The 27,662-nt window shown below is 42.9% G+C and overlaps 1 protein-coding gene across 2 annotated transcripts; it reads left to right on the top strand.

Annotated features, from left to right (window-relative positions):
* The first annotated feature begins 2,827 nt into the window (after window positions 1-2,827).
* On the top strand, window positions 2,828-26,058 carry nkd2b (NKD inhibitor of WNT signaling pathway 2b). Of its 2 annotated transcripts, none has more exons than XM_023403068.2 (10): window positions 2,828-3,097; window positions 3,218-3,244; window positions 3,383-3,474; window positions 20,916-20,976; window positions 21,806-21,933; window positions 23,367-23,462; window positions 23,561-23,702; window positions 24,213-24,270; window positions 24,404-24,528; window positions 24,681-26,058. In XM_023403068.2, exons 1-10 carry the CDS (start codon window positions 3,073-3,075, stop codon window positions 25,304-25,306), a joined length of 1,380 nt encoding a protein of 459 aa, XP_023258836.1. In that variant the 5' UTR covers window positions 2,828-3,072; the 3' UTR covers window positions 25,307-26,058. The 2 variants fall into 2 exon arrangements, with proteins under 2 accessions (XP_023258836.1, XP_023258835.1); XM_023403067.2 differs by having other exon boundaries at window positions 24,401-24,528.
* The last annotated feature ends 1,604 nt before the right edge of the window (window positions 26,059-27,662 follow it).

Below are 27,662 nucleotides of genomic sequence, written 5' to 3'. Positions count from 1 at the left end.
GGAAGTTCTCCTTTTCTCTAATGTCATCACTGATCACAAAGTGGAGAGAAAGAAGGCAGATAGAGAAAAGGAAATTTGTAGGAACGGGCATTGTGAATAAAACCATAATTGCTCTGTCTGGAGGCCGTTTTCTTTTGACTGTAGTTGGTCCAAAACCAGGCAGCTGTTAAAAGGCAATCAAGATGGTGAAGGAAGAAAAGTCAAAAGCCTTATTGTTACAGGGTTTTATCACTGTTTCAAGCTGTTTGAAAATGTCAGAAAACTCCAAACAAAACAAACAGTCTGATGTTTATCCTCTCAACCGTTGTTCAGGTACATGGCTGATAGCAATGGAATATGAATGCATGTGCCAATGGTGATTCACATAGGGAGGGGATTAACTTACACACATACTTATAGGTACGCTAAGAGGAAACTGAACACAGCCGCAACCAAAAACCATGGAGACTAACACTCATTTAAGTTTTAAAGAGGATATGGTTTATGCTGTCATTTTTTTGTGTGGTGCTGGATTGATTGACACAAATTTAGGAAGATCCTGCACCTCTGCCAGTATAATGATCCACCACCTCTGTACTAATACATAACAAGAGCCCATTAAAGTGAAGCTTGTCAGGGCTTCTCAATTCTTCATCTACATGACAGCCTTTGATGATAAACCAGGACTTTTATCCAAGTGAACATCGATCTTAAAAGACAACTCTCTGTTCCCAGTCTAAACTATCCTGTCAGAAACTGAAAAGTTATTTCTGTTTGAGTTCAGGTATTTCTGTGTCCCCATATGTTTGTCATCCATTTAAGTGGGATGTTAGAAAGAGGATAAGGGAGAGATACCTTGTAAAGAGGCAGAATCCTGAGAGGCAGGCTACATAAAGAAGTGGTGATAATTAGGCACGGTGAGCAGGATCAAAGAAGGCTGCCATCAATGAGCAATGCAAATGTCAGCTCGTCCTGTCAGCCATAGACGGTGATCTGAGAGTCTTGTGTCTGTGAGGAGTCAAATGGCAGACAAATTGACGGGAAGAGCTTTCTAGCTACTCTCCACATTAATCAAGGTATGACAGTGAAACTGGGACAATATTATACAGTACCATTCTCAGAGAAAATGAGATGTTCTTCCAGAAACACAGAGGGAGGAAAATCTTTTATGTTCTTCCAGGAAGAGCTCCACTGTTCAGGTAATAAAGTATAAAGATGGGCTGCATGCATGGGCTGTAATTTCTTATATGACAGCAGCACTTTGGAGCAGTGAGAGAATGAGTGAGCGATTGACACCAAGCGTGTAATAACAGTTTATGTCTCAATATCATGCAAAGATCAAAGTAACAGCTCTTCTAGTTTTGAATACAGTCTGCACAGGAGTGGAATATTTACAAAACACTAACATCACATTCATGTTTTCATACTAAGCAAAAGGTTGCCTAAGTAAATGAATATTCATAACTCCTGGCATGTGTTCTGCAGCAGGGCCCTGTTTTAACGCCCTGCCAAAGGAAACAAGCTATAAAACTGCTGAAGAGCTTTTGATGTCTGGTGGGTTGAAGTACAGCATGTTCTTCCTGGTTCTCTTTCATAAACAAATGGTTTATCTTTAACATCTGTTGTGCACATACCAAAAACAAATAATGGAAATTTCTGTGTACAGACAGGAGCATAGTCAGTCACGTTATGATAATGTTGTTATTAATTGTACCTTTTGTGTTTCTCTACACACAAGAAATGTTGTGGAAACTCACTTTTTTTAACAAACCAAAAATGTCATTTGGATTGAAACATCGTAACTTAAATGATGTTACTCTTAATCTAGTTTATATATGATCATAGACCTATGTGGAGATAGATTTAATTAACTGGTGTGTGACTTTTGTGGTAAAAATTTACCTTTGGTGTTTTGACGAGTTTGAATGAGAGAAAAATCTGAGATATAAACTATGCCTTCAAAGCAATGAAATTAATAAAAATAATGAAATGAGTTCATAAAATAATAATAAGTGTCCTTGTTATAACTGTAAATCTGCTTTAAAAACCATGAATGGAGTTGAAAATTACACCAACAGAGGACGCGGTTTTACGTTCAACAACACACGAGGAGCCAAACCAGTGTTCAGTGCTGAACAAAACCTGAATGGAACCGGAACACAAATGAATGGGATTTTCAAAATAATAGTTGATTTGGAAAAAACAAAAATGAAAGCAGTTAGGTGTACAGGAACAATCATGTACAATAGATAAATCTAATTGAAATATTCTACTCAGTGGTTTCATTACATTTGGTTGGAATAAAAGACAAAGTTGGTTCACACAAAATTGGATGCAAATCAAATCAAATCAAATAAAAAAAAATATATTTCTATATCAAATGATATTTATTATTGCTTTGTGCAGCTGAATTAGGTACTTCTGAGATCAAGGACAACAAACATGAAAGGGGAAAAAAGGGTGGTGCTCACTGACTGATTTTTATTTAGGCTATGTTTGGTTGATGTAAATACAAAAATATACATACTAAACCTTCACAAAACCATAACTTGATATCAGGAGACTTACCAGACCGAAGTGGCCACCAACAAAAGGTGGAGTGCTTTCCTGTAGCCAACAGGCTGGGGAAAAATTCCCAATTCAATTTATTTATATATATTCTACACATCTCTCCCCACATTTGACTTAATGTTTTACTGCTCATAATCTGCTTGCAACACTTTAATCAATTAAGTGTTTTATTTTTTAAAGCCTGAGGCGGATGTACCCTACCTGTTTCACTCCACTTGACGCTCGCGCCTCGTTCTCTGCTGCGGTCAAAGCGCCTCCACATTCAGTTGGACTCAAGTGAAGTCTGGAGACAGACAGTAGAGCGCGCCTCGTCTCACACTGACCGCTTTACACACTTATCTCGTTTCTGCACAGAGACAACTGATGCTTCAATGAAGAGGCGATTTAATCACCCGCCTTTGGATGAAGTTGGAGTTTTCTTCCTGCAAAACAAACACAATGTGACCATGTTGAGTCAGTGACTGTTTTATCCTTGGCGGATTTCGGAGTACCTTTATTGATCCAGGGAAGAGGGACTTAAGAATGGGCAAACTTCAGTCAAAACATGGTAAGAGACGATGCAGCTGAAAGCACTGAACATCAACATTTTGAAGTATTTCCTTTACAATGTTACAAAAACTAACGCTTGTCTATTTTGCATCCCTGTTTCTGGTGACGGGATCTAAAGCGTGTAAGCGCAGAGAAAACCCTGAAGGTGAGGATAGATCATTTTAATATAATGATGATTCATTAATATTAATATACATTCATAAGATTCATTAATGATGATGTTCTTATGAAGTACAGGTTGAGAATTATAGCTGCTGATCGACATGTTTTCTTCATGTCTCAGGAGACAGTTTTGTTGTGAACGCCTTCCTCCGGAGAGGGATGGAGGAGTGTGAGAGGTACAGCGCGACAGATCACAAGCTGAAGCACATGCAGGTATCTGAATTTTTAACAATTTTTTTATCTCATATTAATTGTTCCTCCTGGTGACAACAAGCCAACAAAAACAAAAGCAGCTTGTTTTGATGAAAATTAAATGATAAGCTCCTCAGGCTATTAAGTTATCCCTTTACTGATTTTTAAGACTTTGTGGAAACAATTGTAATGACTGACCACAAAGAATTTAATGGAATTTAAAGAAAATCAAACAAGTTCCATAATTTATTTAGCAAACATGTTTTTTTTTTTTAATCCAGTGATGCCGCAAATGATAAAACATGGAAATGTAAATGATGATTGCATTCCCTCTTGTTATGTTATATGTACATCATTCATGTTCATTTACATGAACAAAACTCACTGGGGAAGGAAAGTGTGCAGTGTGCGTGTGTGTGTGTGTGTGTGTGTGTGCGCGCGCGCGCGCGTGCATTTGTGTGCCTGTATTTGCTGATGGGACGGATCTGTCAAGCACTTCAAAGCTGTCTGGCTGAGGCTGTTACATTCCCTTTTCCTGAAAGATGAGCTGAGAACTTCTTGACTTTGAGGGGAAGCAAACTGTATTCACAAGCATGTGTGAAGACACGCTGATGTCTTTGCAAAGTTGTAGGCTGTTGTTCTTTCTGTCATGTCTGGCTCCGGGACAACACTGCAGCGGTTATTCCCCTGCCAGCATCACTGGATGGGTTATGACAGCCATGAGCCCTGTGTGTGAGGTGGCTTGGCAGAGCAAGCACACACACACACACACACACACACACACACACACACACACACACACACACACACACAGGCTGGATGGAAAGGTAGTCGTTTCTCAGAGTGAGGGATATAAAGTTTGCTCTTGTGGCTGCTGGCATCATGACTCAGGGCTGTGTCTTTTTCCTCAATGCCTCCCATTCTAGCGCGGCTCCCAGTGGGCAGCCCTCTGTGGCATAACATTACATCACTTCAATTAGCGTGTCGTTTTGAGGGGCGAGAGAGTCCCGAGCTCGCAGACAGAAAGTGCGAGAAGTTCACACAGAGGTACTGACAATCTGTGAGGTGGGTGGTTGTAATAGTGGAAGAGTTATGGATTATATCAGGGCTATAAACCGCCCACTCATGGCAAATTAAAAGAGAACTTTACTCTGCTTCAGAGGAGTCTGAGTTCACACTCCCCTGAAGGGAAACCACCAAAGACATACGCTTGGCTCTTATTAGTAGGTGGGTCCCACCCTCCCTTACCTCTATCAAAGTCATGCCTCTGATTTATGTTGTGTCATTAGTTGGTTGTATTCGAGGCTCATTCACAGACCAGAAGTGGATAACCATCAGCATTTAACTGACCGGCTCTTCCGGCTTTCTTAGAAACTCTGTATTAGCCATCATCACTTTTGTTGCTTTTTTTTGTTTCATGTGACAGTAAACTGAACATCTTTGGGTTTTGGATTGATGTTTGGACAACGATAGAAATTTCAAAATGTCACTTGAGGCTTCAGTGACAGCTCAGTCCATGCCTACATTAATAGAAAGATAGATGATGTCCCCAGGGATGTTTTTCATGCTGTTTCATTTCCCATCAAAGAGACAGTCTTTCTGCATGGATAGAGTTTATTTCTGCTGTAAAACAGTGATACCATTTCCATGTTTGATCCCACATACTGTTAATTGATTCTTTGCTAGGATTGGATTACATTGTCACTTTTCCAGATATAATTATTGGATAATGGGTTTTTGGATGTCTTCGGTTTGGATCATGATTAATCACATCCAAGTCAATATATATATATATATATATATATATATATGATATATGATATAGGTTTTTTTATGGGATATGAAGTTTGTAGATCAATATCAGACACATTTTCTCCTCCTGAGCATTTGAGCATATGGCTCTCACCGGACAGTAGTTTCACCACTCCTGGTTGATGAGCTGCAGTGACAGTTAAAATTACTTATGATTTCATATAGGAAGAGATTGGCCAAACACACTGTTTAGTTTTGACCATCCCCCCTCCTCATTGTCAAATGGGGGAGTAGGATTCCTGAGCTGTCTGGCTGTGACTTCAAAGCACAGAGCTGCGAGTTATAAAAGGGCTCTGATATCAGTGGAGCCTCCGAACCCTCACCCCTCTATCCCCCTGTCCTGTCTCTGGGGGATGGGCTGAGGGATGGAGTATACCACTGGGGGGAAAAAAACAAAGAAAATAAGCACTAACAGAGCCCATGCCCAACACCATGCTTTGTAAACCATTAATCTCCTCAATAAAGCATCTATCCAGCAAATTGTGAATGCTTTGCCACACTTTAGCAAGAAATAAAAGATCAAGGGATGAAAAGACCTGTTTAAATATTGATATTGCTGCAATCCATGCTCCAAGATTGCATCTGGCAGGCTGCCCTCAATATGTAATCCTATAGTCTCCTCAAGGTGTGGTATGAGTGGACAAAGAGAACGTGATTCAGCAGGAGGACTTGGCTCATCCTGGCTACACTCATCAAGGTTTAGACGCTATTTTGCAGGTGTTCAAGACAAGTCGTACCTGTCCAGGCACCTGGTGTCATGGAGAAACACCACAGGAGAGATCAAAGTGGCAGTCCAAGGTGTAGTCACCCACCTCACCCCCAAAAAACAAGCGTAGTCTGTAGTTATTGAATATGTAAAATGCAGAAAACTCCAAAGCCCGTACTTACCCAAACCTGTGTTCATTAGTGGAAGAGCTCTGTGAAGGTTCACTGTGTTTCACCTCTGGAAACATCAACACATCAACAGTCCAGACCCTCACACACACACACACACACACACACACACACACACACACACACACACACCCACACACACAACCACAGTGCTTCATTTTGGAGCTTCAAACAGACATGCTTGGATGCCCAAATAATGACAGCCTAATTCAGCCTTTCAGCACCATCTTTTGTCTCAAAACTTCCCACAGACATCGCCTGTGAAGGGGGAGTGTGCCAAAAGCTCCAAGACGCAAATTTATTTTGACTTAAGGAGAGTTACGTAGCACTCACCCCTCAATAATAAATTAAGTTTAAGAGCAGAGTTCCCAAGCAGCTCACTAAACTAATTGTAAGCTAATGTTTTTTTAACATTCATTTGGAATCTGTGAATAAGATTTTCCCCTTATATAAAAGTCCTCATTTGGCGATCCTCCTCAAAATGGATGTTTTGTTTGGACAATTTCGCCGCTGGGCATTTGGGTATATCTTCTAGTCACCATGTTCATTTTGAGTAGTATTTGATTTGGATCTGAGGCTGGGATATCTGTGTAATCTTAAGGCCGTGGCCCTAAATGACATTTTATTTTTCAGTACACAAGCCACAAGTTTAAAACTGAGGTCACTTCTTTTTAGTTTTTGAGTTGTGTGTAGCGGATAGAGTTGTGCAGCTCCTGGGGTCTTCAAGCACTTAAAAGACTTCTTTCAAGAAACATTGTCATCATCAACATCTCATGACTTCTCACTTCTGCTTCTCTTACGACCACAAATGACAAAAAAAAAAAAAAGTTCTTCCCTGCTGCAGCAATACCAGGGAGTGATACATGGTGGAGAGACAAAAAGGTGTGCTCATATATGTACTGCTTTTGAAGGGACTTGAAGGCATTTGGAGAGTTAGTTTTTTTCCACCCCTTTTTTTTTTTTTTTGGAATTGGCTTCACAAGAAGGCGAGCTGTGAGCCTTCATCTCTGAATGAAAAGCATGTGGCTGGCATCCAGAACAGCGGGGTCTTTCAGCACGGCCCCGGCAGACATCTGTTCCTGGTTTGTACAGCAAAATCCTGGAGCAGGGAGAGGGGCTGTGGTGGGAAGGGGGTGAGAGAGTGTGGCGGGGAGTAGGAAAAGAGGAGGAGGAGGAGGAGGAGGAGGAGTGGTGGGTTTGAGGGTGTTTTTTTTTTTTTTTTCTTGGGGAAGATATTTGAGGGGCTTTAAAGGTAGTGGGGGGAAGGGGAGTAACGGAGAGTCCACGGCATTGTTTGGGCAGGAGCTGACCATTGATCTCACCTTACCTTCTAGATTAACTTCTAACAGCTGTTAAACATGCAAATCACACCGCTCTCCTGGGACTGCTTCTTTTTTCTTCCTCTATGTTGGTTGCAATTTGTCCAGAGCCGTGTAAACATTATCACCTGGTTGGCACGAGTGTCGAGATGCTTGTGTTAGCCATTCTTTCATGTTCGAGTGTTAAAGTGTGTGTCACCACATGGCTTCGCCTGTGAGTCAGAGGTCGAGTCCCTCTCTCACCCTGTCTGTATGTGAGGGACTGAGTGAGTGAGTGAGTGAGTGAATGAGTGAGTGAGTGAGTGAGTGAGTGAGTGAGTGAGAGGCAAAGGGTGGTTTGTGTGGCCTGTGCCTAATGGAAAAAGACATTACAACACTGCAGGCAGATTAAATGTTTATTTTTCTGAGGATATTTATACTGTCTGAAGTACTTTGAAGCAGTTTGCTCACTTTCACCCGAATTCCCCTGTGAACTGTGCTCATGAAGAGAGCAGGGCCTCTCTTTGGCCATCAGGAGGAATCAAAGAGACATCACACATTGGTTCACAAGCCTTTTGGCACAAATCAAGCGCTGTATTAACCTTGGGCAAAAGGAACTATGGGCGCCTTATAAACCCCCACCCTCCTGAATTTTTAGAGTGAAAACTAGAATTTTACACTGGGCCCTTCCGCAAGACAAGTCCTCAAGATTAGGTAAATGCTGGAGCCAACTCAAGTCCCTTATTAATTGTGTTTTACATTTTGCAATCAGGCTAATGAAATTACTACACACTCATTGTGACACAGAGAACCTGAGGCCTTTATTCCTGAGGCGGTTTCCCATTTTTCGCGGCTGGTACAATCTCAACATTGTCTCTCATATGTCTTGAATAGTTCGACATTCTGGGAAATACGCAGATGTGCTCTCTTGCTGAGAGTTGGATGAGAGGGTTGAATCTGCTGTCATATCTGGACAGTAAACATGACAGTACAGTCAGCAGCTACGCTCAGCAAAAGCTGAGAACATGGGGAAACAGCTGGCCTGATGTTGTCCAAAAATAAGAACATCAGCCTACACACACCTCTAAGGCCACATTCAGACCGACACTAGCTCTGCATGAAAAAAAACCCACAACTCTCTCTCTCTCTCTCTCTCTCTCTCTCTCTCTCTCTATCTCTCTCTCTCTCTCTATCTCTCTCTCTCTCTCTAGCGGCGCAGCAGGGGGTGCCAACGCAGGGGGCTCTGGCAAAAAAAGTTGAACCCAGCCCAGCTTTTGATGCAATGCAACGCAACGTCACGCATCAAAATAGATATACACAACTACTGCTTGTTGACAGACTCTTTGACAACATTGTGACAACTGCTGTCGTACCATTACAGCGTTTCATCCACAGATACTCCATACCACTGATTGTGTTTGATGGTATCTGTAATGATTTAAGTTTCTCCTCCATCTCAAAGGAGAACAGTATATATTTAGACAAGAGGAATGACAGTCGCTCCGCTTCCTTCATTAATGGAGTTCTTATCCACAGACACATGGAATGAAGCTCTGTCCTCTTTGAAGTCGCTTCCTTCTTGTCACTGCTTTTCACGATGTTTATGAGAGATCCGATTGCGTACTTCAGAGAGAGCGGTGTAGCTTCACAGGACCGGATTGCAGCAAAATCGTATGTCAATATCTGAAGTTCCTGAATGAAGCCCATCCCAGATTTTCAGTGACACAACATGACCTGGACGTGCATGGTCACTGATGACAGCAGGGAGACCTCACTTCCTCAGCATGATTAGTGCGCTGGTGGCTGTTCGGGGCAGCCCTGCCGAGGGTTAACACTGGTCTATGTCTTTGCTTTCGCTCCCTGCCAGGGGAAAGAAAATACCTGAAGCTGGAGCCCAGTGCTTAGCGCTGACATTTTTGGCAACGGCTGCTGGATCCAAGTCTGTGTTTGATCTTGTGCTTCTCCCAGCCAAGTAAAACACCGGGAGACTCAAAGGTTATTACATTTTAGTGTGTAAGGTATGTTTCCACATAAACCCCTGTTCCCCCTTAGAAAGCTTTAGCTCTTTTCCAAGTGGACTTCATTTCGCAAGCCTGAGAGCGGCCAGGGGAATATTGTATTTTTTCAGTTATGGTTGTTGGTGGTGTTATTATATGCTGTCATTGTAGCTATTGTTAATTGATGACATTGTTTTAATTACATCTTCAGTGAGTATAGTGCATGAGGAGGACACAGGACGCTTTAAACTCAAAGTCTAACTTAAACATTATCGGAAGAGACGTTGCAGATCTATTTTTGTTCAATATTTTGTTTCTTAAATATTTGCAGATTGAAAGGGAAGACTAAGGTTTTGCTTGTTTGCTTAAAGAGGACAGGGGATTCCTCTTTTGGACACCAGTTTGTTATCCTATGAATTCAGCCAGTGGAAACTTGAGATTCTCTTCACAAAAGGTCAGATGCTGACATATATTCCGCAATACAAGCACTGGGGAAACTAAAGAGCAGCATGCAGCAAACATATGCTGATAGTTATAAATTTTAGACATGAATACCTCTCCTTTTTTTTTGTTTGTGTGAGAAAAAAAAAAAATCGAGAACAGGAGAAGACAGCAACGCCAGAATAAAAATAATCACTGAAGTGTATATAAAATTCAGTCAGACCATGCAACTGTGGTTTTGAGCTACTCGTTAATGCTGCTCATGTTGTGATGCAATGTGCACCTTCTTGTGGATCTTTGGTGGGTTCCATTCACTTTCTGTGTATAAAAAGCCTCCAGAGTCACCCCCGAATGCTTCGAAACTTCATCCTTGCTCCACATTCCTGAACCTGACGCCCTGTTAGGTTTGAGGCTGGGGAGTGGAACACCACACACACCACAAACCCTGGCTTCCTGTAGGCAAAAAAAAAAAAAAAAAGCCCAGTGGAGGGTACCCAGAGCTGCTGGCATTGTTACTCATTGTTGTGATGCTGTGCTAATTTGAAGCAAAGTCTCTGCTCCTTTTTCAAAGTATTCTTTACATATTAATCAGGCGTGCTCCGTTATGCTCAGTGTTGTACTCTCTAAGTGGAGTATCGCCATGTTTCGAGTGTTTATTCCATACAAGGAGTCGATACCTTAAGTTCATTTGATGTTCAAGGTAACCTTGAAAAAAAAAAAAGAGGAATTTATAGCAGAGTAGTCTTCATAGTTGAACAGAATTCACACAATATCCATCTCCCTGTCATCCAATTTCATATACAGAATGCCATAGCGCAAGATTTATCAAACACACCCAAACCCAGACCCCCGAGGAGTTAGGCATCTTTCCCTCTGCTCTGAGCCGAGCCTCCCCCTCTTTGGGACCCCAAGCTTGCACATGTGTAGGTATCGCTATTACTCAGCTCATAAAACGCCACAGTCCCATCTGAAAGTGGTTAGCTGTTGAAACACACTAGCAGCTTCAAAGCTTGGATCCAAGCTCTGCAGACAGCACAGGCCTGGCGCTGCTTCTGCACATCACATTCCTCTCCAATGGGGGATGGCTGCAAACTTGCTTTTGTTACACAAACCTGTTCCCGTCATCAAAACCCTCAATGGGTCTCCATTCAAAGGAAGTGGTTTATTTTTGTCATAGGTGGTAATTTTTCAGGGGAATTTAATTTTAGGAAATAATGGTTTCAGAATAATTCTTCTTATGTATTCATAAGAAATAAGAACTCGGCGGTTCACACCCTGCGTTGGTGTATTTATACACCCAAACACCTTTTGTGCTCTTTCTATATGTGACAGAAAGGGAGGGAGAGGATGAAACAGTGCTGAAAGAGGCCACTGTTCTCATTTCCTCTAAAGGCAGCCTTCTTTTCTTCCCCCACCCATTTCTTTCCTGAGCCCGTCCACTTCGATGCTTCACAAAGATAACGCACTTTTCTAAATTTAGATTTTATTTCATGTAGAGTGAATTTTACAAAAAAAAAAAAAAAAAAGTTTTCAGTTTACAGTGTGTAAGAATCTGCTTTTCAAGATTGGTGGCGGCAATGAATGAATACAGCAGGATTCTCCAATATAGTAGCTCTGCAAGGTCTTACTCTCTAACCAGCACCTACTTCTTTGTGTTGATAAGGGCTGACTGATCCTATCACTTCAAGAATGCCAGTGTATCAGAATATCTGAACTTTTACCCCCAGTGCCATGTGCTCAGCTGTGAGAACCGCTCTATCCTGGTAGCACCTGATTATCTCATAGCTTTTAAGATGTTATTGCACCCTCTGCTTTTTGAAGCATAAATCCGCCTTCAAGAACTTTTTTATCAAACATTAAGTGTCACACTTAGTGCTTTCAAGTGGACTGCCTCCAGACTTGTGTGTGATAGAGAGCAAGGCTCCATCGGGCTTGTAGCTTTACACCTGAGATAAGATAAGAACATACAAGCAGCTAAGCTAAGCTAAGCCAGCTCATATTTAAGTGTAGGTTTTTTTTCATGGCTTTCACAGCCCTGGTTTCCATTAATTATGGCTGTGAAAGCAGCAGCTCTCTGTGCGCTCTGCTGCAACAAACTGAGCTGGAGAAGGAGGTGGAGCTGAGCTGAGCTGCCCTCTGCACCATAGCCTTTTGATCTCTGCTTGTGCCATGGATGAATTACGTTCCAGAATTTCACACTGGGGAACTGTGCTTCAGAAACACACAGCTAGTCTGTCAGGTCACTAAAGTGCACACATGGCAGCTTCAGTCCAAAAGGAAGAAGTACAGATGTTACAGTTTCGCTGACTGCGGCCTGAAAATCTCTACTTGGCATCTTTCTGTGATGTGTCACAAAAAAATAAAATTGTAATTCACGGTTTGCACCATGAGGTTTTAAAATTCTTGTCTTGTAGCTATGATTTCAGAAGTATGCACACCCTCGTATCCTTTTTATTTTTTTGACCAGCAATTTTCTTTGAGAATAATTCAACAGAAATATGAATGAGCTTTGCATGATTTTGGTGCATCAGTAATTGGCCCATGTGCTACTTTCTTTTTTTTTTTCTTTTTTTTTTTACATCTCATCAGCTCATCTTCAGCTTTCAACTTTGTCCTCTTTTTCATGGGAAGTTACGTCTCATATGCCAAAGCATTACAGCCAGTGGCCCTTTGGCAATGGGCCATTTGACATATCCAGGCTTCCTTCTCATCATCTGAAGATCGCGGAGTCTCCTCTGCTTCCTGCACCCAGCAGGAGTGTATTTTTAGGAATCCTCAGGAAAACACTTGGTGTTGACCCTGGGATGACCCCCTGCCCAGTTCCAGGCCTGTGAGGAACTTCACAGCTTGGAATTAAGCCGGTTCTTGCAGTGTCGAGAATTCTCGTGGTCTTTCAGACTGGCAATGCCTACCAGCTGGAGGAGACAGCAGCACCGGACAGTCAGAGAGAGTTACACAACAACAAACAGAGAGAGAGAGAGAGAGAGAGAGAGAGAGAGTGGAGATAAAAGAGGTGCAGCCACTTTGAATATGTAACACCTCTTTTTTTTCTGTATGTCAGATTTAAGATATTTTGTGCCAAAAACTGTGCAGCAGTCTGCAAAGCCAAGACTTTTTTTTTTTTTTTAACCCAAACTATGTTGGCAGGGTGGCCTCAAGCCTTAAATATTTCATAGTAAGGAGGAACAGTACCAATTATGCAAACAAGTGGTGTCTCCTAGGACCTGAGGTTTGGCAAGTGTCATTGAGAATAGTGAGGCTATAGCAGATGAGTTATTAGAGGCTCAGTCTGTGTGCTGGCCTGTCTACCTTAGTTATTTGTTGCATCCTGCTGCACTGAACTCTGTATTTTGGCTGCCTCTAACCGGCAAACCTGATTCCCCCTGAGGGCTGAAGGCAGTAATAGTACAGTACAACAGCCGTCCATCTCTGTTTGCCCAATATGCCTACCAGATGGATGTGTTGAGAGTTCATGCTACATTACTGGCTGATTGGTCATGGCTGCATGAGCTCCTCTTATCATAGTCGGTCATATGGATCTGCACTTCTCCGTACAAGTCACCCATAGGGAGCAGTAACAAGTGGGCTGTAGAGCTTTGGTTTTGGCCCTGAACCTGTTCTTATCCTGCTGGAAGACATGTTCAGGAAACCAGCAGGCAGCTCATCTACCAACCCACAAGCCTTTTAACAACAGGGGTGCCTCAGATTTAAGTGAGCAGCCGAAAATTCATTGTGGATTAGACAGAGAGCATCATTCAAGTTTATACTCCAGCGATTCCAAACCAGAGGAACTTGTAACCCATAGGGTGCTTCCGCTTTTGCCAGGGTGTATGTGGAAAACCAGACTTAACTCAGATAAACTAAACTAACTAAAGTAACAAATAGAAATTGTGATCCTATAAAAAAAATTTTTTAAAAAGTATGAAGCAGGAAAGCATGGTTCTGATACAAGCCAGTCCACGTGTTGCAACAGAGAGCGGGTGAAAACTAGTCAGCAAGCGATCAGAGAAGTTGAAAAAGTCTTTTAACACGCCACATGTAATGGATAAATGGATGAAACAGTTAAGGTAATGGATTAACTGTTGTAATTGTGATAATAAGTGGACAAACGGTGGCCATAGTTAGATAACTATGTAGATAAAGAGTTGCGAAAGTTAGCATCATCTGAAAGTTATGCAAAAAATGCGTTAAAAAAGTACAGAAAAAACAGTCTGTCACTAGCAGTACAAATACACCCTTGACCAAAGCAACCTGCACCCTGGCAATTCAGTTTTAAAGAAGAATTGTTGTAACAATGTCCTCTTGACATCCAGTCTATAATCCTCTCACAGGAACATGACAGGCAGTGTTGATGAAGGGGCACTTGAGCTCATCTGACGGGGCTGTTGGGGCTACATCAGACTAAAACGGTTGGGAACCACTCTACATGAAAAGCTTGGGCAATGTTGCTGCTGCTCCTCCACACTGGCGCGCAGCTGCCCTTCCCCAACATGGTTTGTTTACATTTCTCAGTCACCCACAGGAGCACTGCAACGCCTGTAGCTCCACCAGCCTCCAACCACAGAGCCGCGCCCCTATGAACTGCCAGGCCGGGCTTTCAAAGCCGTGACTCAAATCCCTCGCAGCTTAACAAAACGAGCAGCGAAAACAGTGGTGTTGGTGGTTATCTCACAGGTGAGAGCAATTATAAATGACATCTCAATACAAGACGGACAGCTGGAAACCTGACACTAACTACAGTACACAAAAAGCGCCCTTACAGGTGAGAGTGACTGTGCCGGAATGGTTTTCACCCAGCAGGACCAGACAAGGCGGAGGAGAGGCGACTGTAACCTGACAGACGACCGGTTGAGATCACTGCAGCTGATGAGTTTCAAATGCTGCTCAGCTGGACGCCGCGTGAGAGGTGGCGTTGCTTTGGACAATAATGGAATTGGCGTCGCAGCCGCCTCACCCGCAACCTGGCGTTCTGAGATCCACTGTGTTGTTTAAAGGGCCTGTGGAATGTGGAACAAATCCCCTCAGCTTTATCAGCCCGGGCGCGCTCCCCATTGGCCGAGCTTAAGAGCCAGGGGCCTGCGCGGGAGCTTACAGAATTTCACACAGAGGCCAGAAACAGAGGAACATCCTGTTTGAGTCTAACCGCCTCTCCCACACTGGCTTTGATACACCGTCTTGTGCACTCACCGCTTTTTTGTTTGTCAGGGTGTGTGCGTGCACACTCAAAATATGTTCTGTGTGCCTCCTGTCTAGTGTCCGTGTATGTCTTTTTTTTTTCTTGACGTCTGCTGCTGTAATGTAGTGTATTTTAGTTCTGAAAGATTATTGGAATAATAATCTGAAAGAAAATGAAGCTGCAACAATTTTGATTAGCGATAGAACAGTTAGTCGTTTGTCAAACAAAAACACAGCAGATTTGCTGGTTCCAGCTTCTCAAATGTGACGATTTGCTGCTTTTCTTTGTTTTATATCACTGTGACCAAAAAAAAATAGATGTCAACTTGGGCTCAGGGAAGTTGTGACAGGCAATGTTCACTATTTTCTGAAGATTTATGGGCTTACTGATTACACTGAGTTTATTTGCCTTTATTTAACCTATTAAGTTGAATTAGTTTTAGTTCTTAACACCTACTTATCATAAGACATGTAGACTTGCGACATGGACTTACTCAGCGCTGTAAGACTTGACTTAATGGAGATTTCACCCTTTTAAAACTCTACTTGACTTCAGATTTAAATTCAAAACACGTCTCGAGTTTTAACTTGTTAAATCCCAGAACAAAATAAAAATGAAAAGACGATGTCACTTGTGACTGTTAAAGGAACATATTTTACTATACTTTTGTTCGAGCAGATCATTAAATGTTCGAGTGCATATAACACATGGAGTTAGTCATATAAAATTCCACGCAGAGACTATTGCATTACACCACCAAGCTCTGTTACTTCTGAATTAAAACAACATGCTCTCTGTGGTGCTGTCATAATGTGTGTGGCACCAGGTTTTAGTTTTTTTTGTGTTTCAGATATAGTGAACCATGACAGCCACTTTGTGTTTTTCTCTTTCCAGTAACTGATCAAATACATTAACTGTGTTATGATCCACTACATATTTAATTTAATACGTTTGCCTAACCCAGATTCATGAGTGTGATTCCACTCGCTGGTATGAAGCACATGGTTTCTAAGTCCCTACAGTAGCTGCCTGTGTGACAGCTGAGAGGAGGGCACTCCATTACATCAGACTCCTATCAAAGTCCACTTTAATGAAGGCAAGCTGATTACTGCGCCGGTGACAGATGCAGGGTGGTCAGCCAGTGATGCTAATCTTTGTTTATGCCGTCTAGCAGGTCATAATCAAAGTGAGAGAAAGAGCAGTGATATGGTGAGGAGGGGTTTGGAGGGGCGTGCGGAGTTTAGGAGATAGTCTTTCCTGATTGAAGGGGAGCGGGTGACTTTCAGTGGTTTAGGTGCCGCCCAAAGACAGGCGAGTATGCTCATCTCTCCCCACAGCTGTTGTTATACTAGGACCGAAGAGGCTTCACCCCATTGATTCATGTCCTGCCAAGGGAGAGGTTTCGCCTCCTGTTTGACCTCAGAGAGAGTCCCACTACCCTGTATCTGGGCCATCGTGGCCACATGCGGCCAGTCCAGATAACAGGATGGCATTCTGCGCTGATCTCATTTCCATTCATGCAGGACGTGTCATGGCACGCTGATACATAGATAAAATAACCAAATTAGTGGACCAAGGCAAATGTTAGTGTTCTAGTCAATGACAAGTATAGAAAAGGCAAGGTTATGATTTTTGAACCTTGAACATGAAAATGCTCCAAATCCTTACTGAGTCCTTGGCTCAGTCATGATAATAGAATCATAAAAAATGCTTTTAGCTTGTGTTTATATTGTGAACACAATGAACATTATAAGGCAGGCTAGCTCAAATCCAGCAGTATGTGCAGCACTGTTTGTTTTAATATTGCTACTCACTCCCAGCTGAGGCCAATGTGCTCTATTGACTCTGAGCACCATAATTACCCTGACTTGGAATGAAAGCTGAGGCCTGATGAACCAAAAGGAGAGGGGGCTTTCTGTTCAGCCGTCAAGAAACCAACAGATTGTTCATTTGCTGTCTTGCAAGAGAAGAGACAGAGGTTGTGCAACCGGCCTTCTCTCTGTAGCTCCCTCATATTTTCAACCCCAGCCCCTTCCCTCCTCTCTCCGCTCCTCATCTCCCTCTCTTTTACTCTGCCTCTCCTCAGTATAACCGCTCACATCTGGTTTTGAGTCAAGGCCAGGTTGGTTTCTCTTGGAATGGAGGGCTTTTATTTCTCAATGGCCCCACTCCCTCTCCAGTTTCATTCTGTGGTGAAGAGTATGCAGTTTGTTTACGAACTGGTGTTCCTTTCTTTATACTGATACTATTCAATTCTCATTTTCATTACTGGGGAACCCTACAATCATGCCCAATTAAAGTCCAGCGGGAGCGGGAATGCCGGTTGGCTCGTGGTCATCAAGGCTTTCCTGTGGCGTCCTTTTTAGTGTCAGTTCCAGGTGACTTTGCGTTGCTAGAGACTGTACATCCTGGAGGACTGCCACTGTTAACCGCTCAGTATTTGTCTCCCGAGTCACTCTCTGCATCAAATTAAGGAAATAACTGAGATTGTTGGCCTGCTCTGGACAAGTAACTGCACCAGACAATGCAAAGAAACTTTATTTTTGAAAAAAGGAGACAGAAACAGAATTAAATGTACAATAGTTGCACCTACTATACTGTATATTGCCAGCTAGGTTATTTTTATGCTTATTACAACTTTATATAAAAATAAGCTATCTGAAGTTCTTCAGAAAACCACATAGCTTTGAAATTATTATGAGGAAGCTTCCAGGCAGTATCCTGTTCTTTTTTATTTTTATTTTTTTCAGCATATGTTTGCACTTGGATACACATCCACACATCTGATCAAGTTGCCATATTTCATACCCCGAGGCTAGAGGAACTGTGTAAACAATCTTCATGTTAGCTTCCCTTGTTTCTGAAGATGCCATTTTCAAAATCACTTGTGCTTCGTATGGTTTGAAGAATGGACTAAAAGAAGTGTGTATACTTATATTTAGGGGCTGAGCTAGAGGGTGGGGGTTGGGGGGTGGGGGGTGAGAACAAAGATGTGCAGTGTTTTCCAGTGGGAGGATGGGTGGTAGGCAGGCAAAGAGAGAGAGAGAGAGAGAGAGAGAGAGACTGCTGGGGGATGTCTGATGTCACCTGGTAGGGAGCTATGAAAGCTTCTCCTGGTTACCCTATCCCACATAAAAGTCTGGCAGTAGGCTGAGGCTTTAGGGAAGCTTGGCAGAACTGCTGCATTAAACAGGAACAAACATCACACACCCCTCTGTCTGTGTGTCTCTTATGTCAAGACGTCTGGGAGTCGGAGCCTGTTTACATGGAACACTGTCCGTGCATATTTCCAATGCACTGTTTTTTAAGACAACGGGAGATCTATTACCCTATCATCTCCCTGTCACTCTGGTTGAAGTGCCTGTCCCACACCCATGCAATATTTTTCATCTGTCTTTCCCATGCCATAATATCACACACACTGCGGAGAGGTGCATATCGTGAGTTTCAGGTGTACGCCATTGGTGGAAAACAAGGAACACTTTGCTCCAAAACGCTAACACATTTGCGTCGCCTACAGAGCAGCTTGTGATCTGATAGTGAAAGAATGAGAGCTGCTAGTTGCCAGAACGCAGTTAATTACACATGTGGTGGGCAGATTTGAGCCCGACACCGTGGGCGATGGGGATGGAGATGCCATGTGTTTAGACGTTAAACTGCAGACTGCGGTCAGACCCAGGCTGCTCTCTCATTAGCTCCCCCAATGGATGTAATGGAGGTGGTGGTGGTGGTGGTGAGGAGGGGGAGCCATGTGTTCAACACAAGCCCTGCTGATCCCCTCCTTGTGCACTCAGCAAGGCGTCTCCTGATATCTGAATTTTAATTAGAGACAAGATTCACTTTTGGCAGTTGGTTGATTGATTCGCTTCATTATATTTAACGCTGAATCCTGTCTTTCATTTAGAGGTGCTTATACCTTGCTCTGCACCCTCATGGGAACGGGGATGAGAAGAATCAATGGCTGTCTTTGATGTTCCTCTGAGCTGCGGAACAGTGTGTCTGTGTGAACTCCCTCCTCCTTACATACTGCCCTTCATTAAGGGACTGCGGTACAAAGAGGGGAGATAAAAGCATCCAGCGCAGAGAGGAAACAACAACTTGGCGGCAGAAACCACAAAAGATGGATTGTGTAGGGATGCACATACACTCCTCTCGTTTCCACTGTGTGTATTTGGTGATTAATGAATGCTGCTTGTTTGGGGCCCAGGGAGTGGTACCAGTTGTCTCCACCTCTCTCAGAAGCCTTCCAGAGTCTGTAAAAAAAAAAAAAAAACCCACCACCACTTCTCCCTCTGAGCTCACAGTGACTGGAGGAGGCAATATATAGGCCCTATCTCCTTTCAAACAAACCACATCCTCCTCTGCCTTTACTCTTATCTGCATTTCTCCTCTCCTATCTTTGTTCCTCTTATGTTTCCTTCCTTCTTTTCCCCCTTTGTGCCCTTTTTCCTCTGCTCCTTTCTTTCTTCTTTATTCCTTCCGCTCACTTCCTGCCCCTCTCCTGTTTCCCTCCCCTCCTCTCCCCAAGGCTCGACGACTCCCATTCTTTTGCTGTGTTCTCTCAATGTCTCCGGTGGCCAATTTGCAGGGGGGGTGTCCGAGCCTTGACCCTGAGACTCAACCGGCTCCAACCCCTTCAGCGGTGAAGGTCAGGACCAGATTACAGGCTGGAGGTATCATCCTCTGAAGTGAGGAATAATCACGGGCTATGAGATTGTTAAATAGAACCACAGGCCCTGGCGCTGTCATTACTCTGAGAAAGAGGGGAAGGGGAAGGAAGAGGGGGGCTCGTTCACCTAAACGCATGCAGATGTTCAGACTCTCACTTGAGCCCCGGCTCTGTTGAAGGTACATGGAGTTCTTTTGTTTTCTAGCATCTATCTGTTTTTTATTTGTCTCGTTTCAGTGGGCCTCCTTGATTCAATCTGGTGAGATTTTATTTCAAAGTGTGTGTGGAGCAGCTTAGAGGACTGAGAATGACGTAAATAAGATGAATCATTTGTTGTTTAAATACTTGTGGTTTAGGGCCTGTGCTGCACTTAATTTTCATTGTTTCCACAATCCAGTTGTAATTAAAGAATGGCTGTGTGTGCGCGCATGGAGACCCTGTTGCTTTTGCCTCTGTGTGCCTCTGCATTAGCACATGTGTGGGATGGTTATGAATACATTGTGGTTCTGTTTTATGCAGGATATAGATTATTCACATATGACAGCAGAGCCTTTTTTCCTTCCACCCCTTTGTCCCACTTTTGTTTTATGGCTATGGAATTGTGTATTTAATCAGTCCCATCCTATCTGCATGGAAATTTCCATCTGGCAATTATTCTCCATTCAAAATAAATACACGCATGTTGCTGAGAGCTCATTGTGAGGTTTGCTTTAAATAAACCAAACTTCTCAGAGTCAGGTTTTCAATGGGAAATACAACAAAACGTCTTCCATCAAACACTTCTCAGCGGGTTCCATGTCAAGCAGCATGAGAATAAACAGGTTGGCTAAGCGAGAGAGCTCAGATGATGAAGTGCATTATGGGCTTTTTGATGGATGCGAGAGGGGTCCATTTGAAGGGCTTGGAGGAATCTTGAAAGCTTGGCTGTGGCCGCGCTCGCTGTGTCCCAGACAGTGAAACACAATAAGCGTGCAGATGTTCAAAGTGTTTGGCCGCACTGGAGCCTCCAGCCCTCTCCCTCTCATCTGAGTAGGAAATGCTTTAGCTGGAACTGTTTGTTTTCTCTGTGTCTGTGGTCTGAACTGTAGATTCACTTACATCTCTGACCCCCCTCCCCTCCCTCTCTCTCTCCCTCTCTCTCTCTCTCTCTCCCTTCATGTCTTTCCTTCTCCCAGGAGTTTCCACATGGTGAGCTGAAGGACAGACAATTCACAGATCAACACTGTCCCCTAGAGGGTAAGTGGAGAAGGATGTCTTTTCATTCATTGATAAGCTTTGTGCGAGAAGAATCCTTTAATATTCAATGCTGCAGGAAACACACATGGCACCGTATGATAGATTTGTATGTATGAGGAGTATTAGTTGTGTATGATTCCATAAATAATACAGCCCGAAAGCTGACATATATAGTTATGTATAGTATCGCCAGTATGCATTTATTACTTCAGGGATGCTTATATGCAATTTTTTTGTGATGATTAAAGAAAAAAGGTTGATGGTTTGTCATCTGGTGGATGCATATGTCATGCTATCACAAGATTATAATCTTTAACTTGATGTTTATTGTTCAGAAAGTGCATGGCAGATATTTTGGGTTAATACAAAGCTTTCATTAGAGCGCACCAAGCTTCAAGGACCAGAGATAGCATTGTCCTGTGCGGCGATTTTTAATGTAGTGGCCTACCACATAATACCCAATACTAAAAAAAAAAGAAAAGAAAAGAAAAGGGTAGTAGTTTGAGCAATTAAAAGCCTCAAGATATTGTTTTAGTTTCATTTTGGGAGCTAGAATAAATGTAGAGCCACGGAGAGACGCTAATGCACATGCAGTATGGACAAAAGAGCTGTGTGCATTTGATGAGAGGTTTTCTTTGGACTGAAAAGGCTGTCATGTTTGGATACTACATTTATAGGAAGCAATCAAGAGCTATGTAAAATGTATAGTTTTGTGAGGCCTTGAGATCTGGAAGTGTAGCTACTGAACCACATAAGCTATTGCCTAATATGTGGATGAGAAATCAGCATTTTCTGTTCCTGATTTCAGTGTGTCCTCTTGTGTTGACAGTGGTTCTCCCTCCTGAGAAGGCTGAGGGCTGTGAAAGCTACCTGCAGTATCTGCACTCAGAGGACGGGGAGAGAGAGATACTTAGAGATGCCACCAAAGCCCCTGGGAAGAAGCGCATCAGCCTGGATGTAAGCAGTTATACAACCTGGCAACACTGCCATTCTGTGACGTGATTGAGTTTTTGATGACAAAACACTCAACAAGTTTATTACATGAGCTGTGTGTAACAAATAAGTAGGACAGGCGCACAAATTATTAGCAAGAAAGTTAAATTACCAGCTGAGGTCTGTTCTGTGAGAAGCTTGCATGTTCTGCTGATAGTAGGATTTCCTTTACATGCTTCGCGGTCCAAAAAAATTACAGCTCAGTTGGACTGGGACAGTAATTATTATGGGGCGCATGAGTTCCCATGTATGTGTGTTAGGCCTGTGAAGGACCAAGGACCTGCACTTGGCATTTCAACACTGGAAGAGTCGCAAGCAATATGTGAAATCAGTACTTGCAACAGTGAACTAGTGTTGCTTCACATGACAGGATTTTTCAGGTCAGAAAAAGGTCTCTCTTAAGCCATGCGCTGCAAGAGCCAAGACTGTTGAAACTGTTTTGTGTTTCAGTGAGTGAAAGTTATTTAAACATAGGTCAGAAAACAAAACCTATATGGGTAACCTCCATCCTAGCTGCCGCTGTACGCCCTCACCCTGTGCGCAGAACATCTGTCTGTATGTTGACACTGCTCCAGACCATATCCTGATTGAATTTAGGGACCAATAAATAGAATAAATAGATTGTAATGTTTAGACTTAACTGTTTTAAAGAAGTGCTTAGATCCGCCCTTTGGAGATGACTGCTGGTTATGTGAGCTGAGGAGATATTGTAGAACCATAAAGGGCTGTTTCTCTCCCTGGGGTCTCCTCCCTTGTAAATGCACACCGCCTTTCACACAGTGTCAGCTCTCCACCAATGCGTGCAGCAGGGCCTATGTTCCAGATGTTTATTTTTCCAATTATGGCCGTGTTACTAGATACATCTGAATGAAAGTTATTGCCAAAAAGTTGTAACTTAGTAGTTGTTGCGCTCCTTTTTCCTGGAATAATGTAGAAAAGGGAAGGTCACAGTGGAGGGGCTCTCTCTGCTCCCCTGACACACGGTAGAAGCAGCTGAATGGATGTTGTAGAAAAGAGGATGTTGTTTTCGTGCTCTGCTGTAGAGCTAGAGTTGCATGAATTCATACAAAAACAAAAGTGATGTTTTTTTAAGCTCCTTACCATTCGTCAGAGGGATTTTAGTTGTTGCTGTTTGTGAGGCAGTCTTTAAAGTTACATATAATACCCCAAAATACGCAAAACAACACTCACTGACGAAGAATCACACTGAAGACATCAGCTGTGATGAGTGAATCAAATGTACTTTGCTGCCCCCTGTTGTTGTAAATACTGCTGTGTTTGGTCTTTGAAATGTGAACTGTGAAAGTACAAAAACAATGCACATAGACACCCTTTTTATTCTTTATGTGTTTTTATTATATTATAGATATTCAGTTTCAGTTTGTTTGTATGCACAGGAATTGGAGTGTGATGTGTCTGTGGAGGACGACAACCGTCAGGAGTGGATCTTCACCCTTTATGACTTCGACAACAGCGGGAAAGTTACAAAGGAGGTGTGTGTGATTTGCTTGATTTATAACCCGTCCCTTTCAGATGTCATATGTCAAATGTAAACCAACAGAACACATTGCGTTCTCCCCCGTCACTGTAGGACATGTCCAGCCTGATGCACACCATCTATGACGTGGTGGATGCCTCTGTGAATCACTCCTGCCACAACAAGAGCAAGACTCTGCGTGTCAAACTGACTGTCACTCCAGAGCCGAGGTGCCACAGAAGAGAAACAGGGACAGGTAAAAGAAAATAAAAACAGAATGATCCCCAGTATGCAGCGGGTCTATTCAGCAGGTCCTATAGAGCTGTAGATTTGGGGGGATAGTTTTGGTTCTAAAACCCAGATCTGCTCCTTTTAGTCAGTTCTCAAGTCAGTTTAGTCAGTGTTAATCCATAAATGCTTTTTATTTCATCTTTGCATCTTCAGTGATAAGCAATCAGTCACTCCTGTGATGTTTTTGTGTTTGTGGCCAGTACTGTCATATCCTCTTCTGTACATTTTCAGATGTTCAAATTATTTATTCTCATCCTCACAGTTCATGTCTGGTTTATGGTCTGTTTACATACTGAAAGATGAGAACTTCCCTGAAGGCCTATTTGATTATTTAGAAACAGCCAACATATCAAAGAAGTATGGTTCAAATGGATTGAATGTATATAAAAAAAAAACAACAACCCAGTGTGTCAGACAGTGTGGGTGTTGCTGATGACTCTTTGCTGTTCTGAGCTCTTGTGTTTTCTGTCTTCAGATCGCAGCCACCAGGAGGAGGGGCGCTCAGCTGACAAACGTATGTCCTCATACATCAGGTCAGTACCTACCCAGCAAGTATGCTTTGCTCAGAGGCTCGCCTTTGGGTAGTGTATTAATTGTTGTAGATTAAATGTGTAAACTGTTGATAGTGTTTTCAGAGTTCTCATCATTTTAATTCATTTTTAGCAGCAGAGGGCAGAACAACGAGGCGCCGGCCGCTGAGGGTCAGCATTACTGCGTGGATGAGAACACAGAGAGGAGGAATCACTACCTGGACCTGGCTGGTATAGAGAACTACACCTCCAGATTTGAAGGCAAGCATCTTTTCATTGTGTTTTACAGCCTGCTTGTTGTTGTGAACCTCCAGAATATAAAATATTAAAATTGCTGAAAGTGGAAAACAGCAGTGATTTTAAATACAATAAATTTTTACGACTGACCTCCTGCCTCTGTGCTGTCACTTCAGGAACGACCCCTGCCTTCCCTCCCCAGGAGCCTCACGGTCGCAGCTCCCAGAGCCAGAGCCAGAGCCGCTCCCGCTCCCAGGAACCAGAAACCCAAGTTATTCACCAGCGCCGTTCGCAGATCATCAGCGATAGCTACAACCCCACAGAGTCTCGAAGCAAGGGCGCGCAATTCCTCAAGTCGCCCAAAGGAAACTACAAGGGAAGCGGAGGGAATAACGGGGGTGGCAAATCCACTAAATGTCACGGCTACCACCCCCCTCTGCAAACTATGCTGCACAGTGGCAGCGCAGCGGGCCACGGAGGTCAGGATGTGTACCACTTGCCGCACCAAGCCCAGCCTTCCGGCCACCACCAGCACCCGTTGCAATACAGTCACAGCAAGCGCCTGAGGGCCAAAGCCAGAGAAGCCATGTCCCCGTCCAAAACCCCGCTGTCCCCTCAGTCCCACCCCCAGCAGCAGCAGCAGCCCCCTGTGCCCTCTGCACTGCCAAGCCTGGAGAGAGAGCAGGCGTCTGGCCATCCTGGGAGCCCGGGGTTTGTGGTTCCTGTGGTCCAACGCCACGAGCACCACCATCACCACGAACACCACCACCACCACCACTACCACCATTACCATCAGACATGACCGCCCTCAGTGTGCAGTGACTGAAACTGTACAGGACCAACCACAACCAACCACACCAGTCTGAAGGACTTAACGTCATCCCACGGGAGTGTGTCATGCTCTGTCCAGGATCCTTTTACTCTCCTCTTGCAAGCTATACAGATATATCCCGAGAGTAGATGTACTGAGGAATGGCGCAGTGTGATGGCGGATGATATTGGACCGAGAGGATATTTTTCTGAGGTTATTGTGTAACAAAAAAGATGCGTGGCACAGCTTTGAAGTGTTTGATTTTCAGCTGGGACCGCTGCGATCGTTACCCGTTTTCAGTCAGGGTACAGATACCAGTAAGAAACAGATCAAAGGACTCTTGACCTAACATCCTCTCTCTCTCTCTCACTCTTGATGCTGTTGGTTGAAGTCCCAGGAAGCTATAAATCAGAGTAGGTGTGTTGTTCTGTGTGAGACCTTTCCAAAACATGGATCTCAGGTGTAAAGGTGCTGCTGCTCTCAAGCTTTTCACAGAGGCTTCCTCCTCTGGGAGGCCTGATGTGGACTGAGGGGTTTCCTGTTTGGGGAGGGAGTATAAAATCACCACTGCCAGTTTTAATGCAAAAATATCTTGCTATATGTATAAAAAAATTCTATATATGTAAACACATTTTATTGTATAATTATTATACTGTATATGCATATTTCATCATGGATATAATTATGCATATATGTATTTTGTCTTTTATATATTTTAATAAACGTTATATAGTTCATTTACATTATTGCAGCTACGGTTTGTTTATTTCTGCTCATGACGCACTTAATAAAGATGTGTCTGCTGCCGCTGTTTGGACAGAAATAGAACAACAACAGCAAAACACAATCAGTATGATGTTATTAGTTGAAACTCGAGCATTAACTCAAACTAACGCTCAGACAGTTTTGAGGCTTGAGAATAAATAATTAAAACCTAACTGGTTTCAGATTAGATAATAAGATCCTGATTGTGGATTGTTTGGTTTTCTTGGTCATTTTAAATTAAAGAATAGGATTCATGGTTGATATTTTGCCAGATCAGATCAATCAGAACAATGTGTTATCAGTGATTTTGGGTTGTATGTGTGATGTAAAATGATTAGCCTACTGTGTGATAGTTAGTGGAAGTGATGTTTTAATTATCACATGAAGATGAAGAAGTAGAAGCCGACTGAAAGCTCTGCACAGCCATCTTGTTTTTCATCATCGGCAAATGAAAAGCTCGACATTACTACCGGCCACATTAGATTATTCTGTGGGAACACGTGACTCAAACAGAAAGGCCTTCTTATTGAAAGCAGTTTCCGTTTGCACGTCTCTTAATTAAGTGAAATTAAGCGAATTAAGTAAGAACTGTTCAGTCAGTAAAAAATAATAACACAAACCAGTGGGACTTGAAGAGAGCTTTAATACATGACTGTGCTGTCCTCCCTAAAGGGTTCACACTGTAGTCTAATAACGTCTCTACGGTGTTTCTATTTGCCATGTAGATTGAAGCCTGGGGAATAGTCTTATACAATCTGCTATAACTCTGGTGCATGCAGTATTTGGCCCCTCGTGTTTCAATTAGTTTGTCGTAATTTGATTAAAGACAGATCTACTGAGCTGCACACGCCGTGCATGCACAACACAAAGTGAAATAAGAAAGCTAGGTTTTGACACAGGACTCCTCAAAGACAGGGGAATTCAGCCATTGTTTATTTCATTATTTAGCACCTGTAGCTTTTTGTGAAAAAGGCCACACAAATCAGTTGTCACTACGTCGCTGATCAACCTGAGTCAGCCACCGGGTGGCAACAAATAGCTATCAATGGGGAACAGAGTATAGAGCAGAAATACATCAGTGAGGATGGTGCTGCTGTTGACCAGCTGATTTAATGAATGAAGGGTTCAAGACACATATTACTATTGTTTAATATTGGATGACATTTGATACTGATATATTGTGGACTGTATAGAGCTGCTTCATAGATAAGACATGGAGCAAAATGTGGTAGTATGCAGTAAATGCAGTAATGACACTGTCTGATCCACATGTAAACAAAAGAGTTGCTCCACCATCAAAACACAGGAACATGCTGTCTCTTTGAATTAAGTGCAACACCAGACAAGAGGTAACTCTGGTTATTAACTGACAAAACAGCCTCACCTCACGGCCCATTTAATGGCTGTTCTGGAGCTTTTGATCGATAGACGATTGATGGATAGACGTTCAAATTTCTTTGTCCCATGAAAACTTTAAGGACTTTTTGTCCATGTTGGCTTAAAAGTTCATTGTCAAACCTTATAAGGAGCAGTTGACTGAACAATGCCTCCCTCAGGTCCATATTGTGGCTGTCCTGGAGCT

Source organism: Seriola lalandi, unplaced genomic scaffold, assembly GCF_002814215.2.
Source record: "Seriola lalandi dorsalis isolate HSWRI2012SDOR001 ecotype SW California unplaced genomic scaffold, Sedor1 jcf7180002054062, whole genome shotgun sequence".
Classification (NCBI taxonomy): domain Eukaryota; kingdom Metazoa; phylum Chordata; class Actinopteri; order Carangiformes; family Carangidae; genus Seriola; species Seriola lalandi.
Note: the sequence above shows the minus strand (reverse complement) of the source record. Positions and strands in the feature narration are given on the sequence as shown.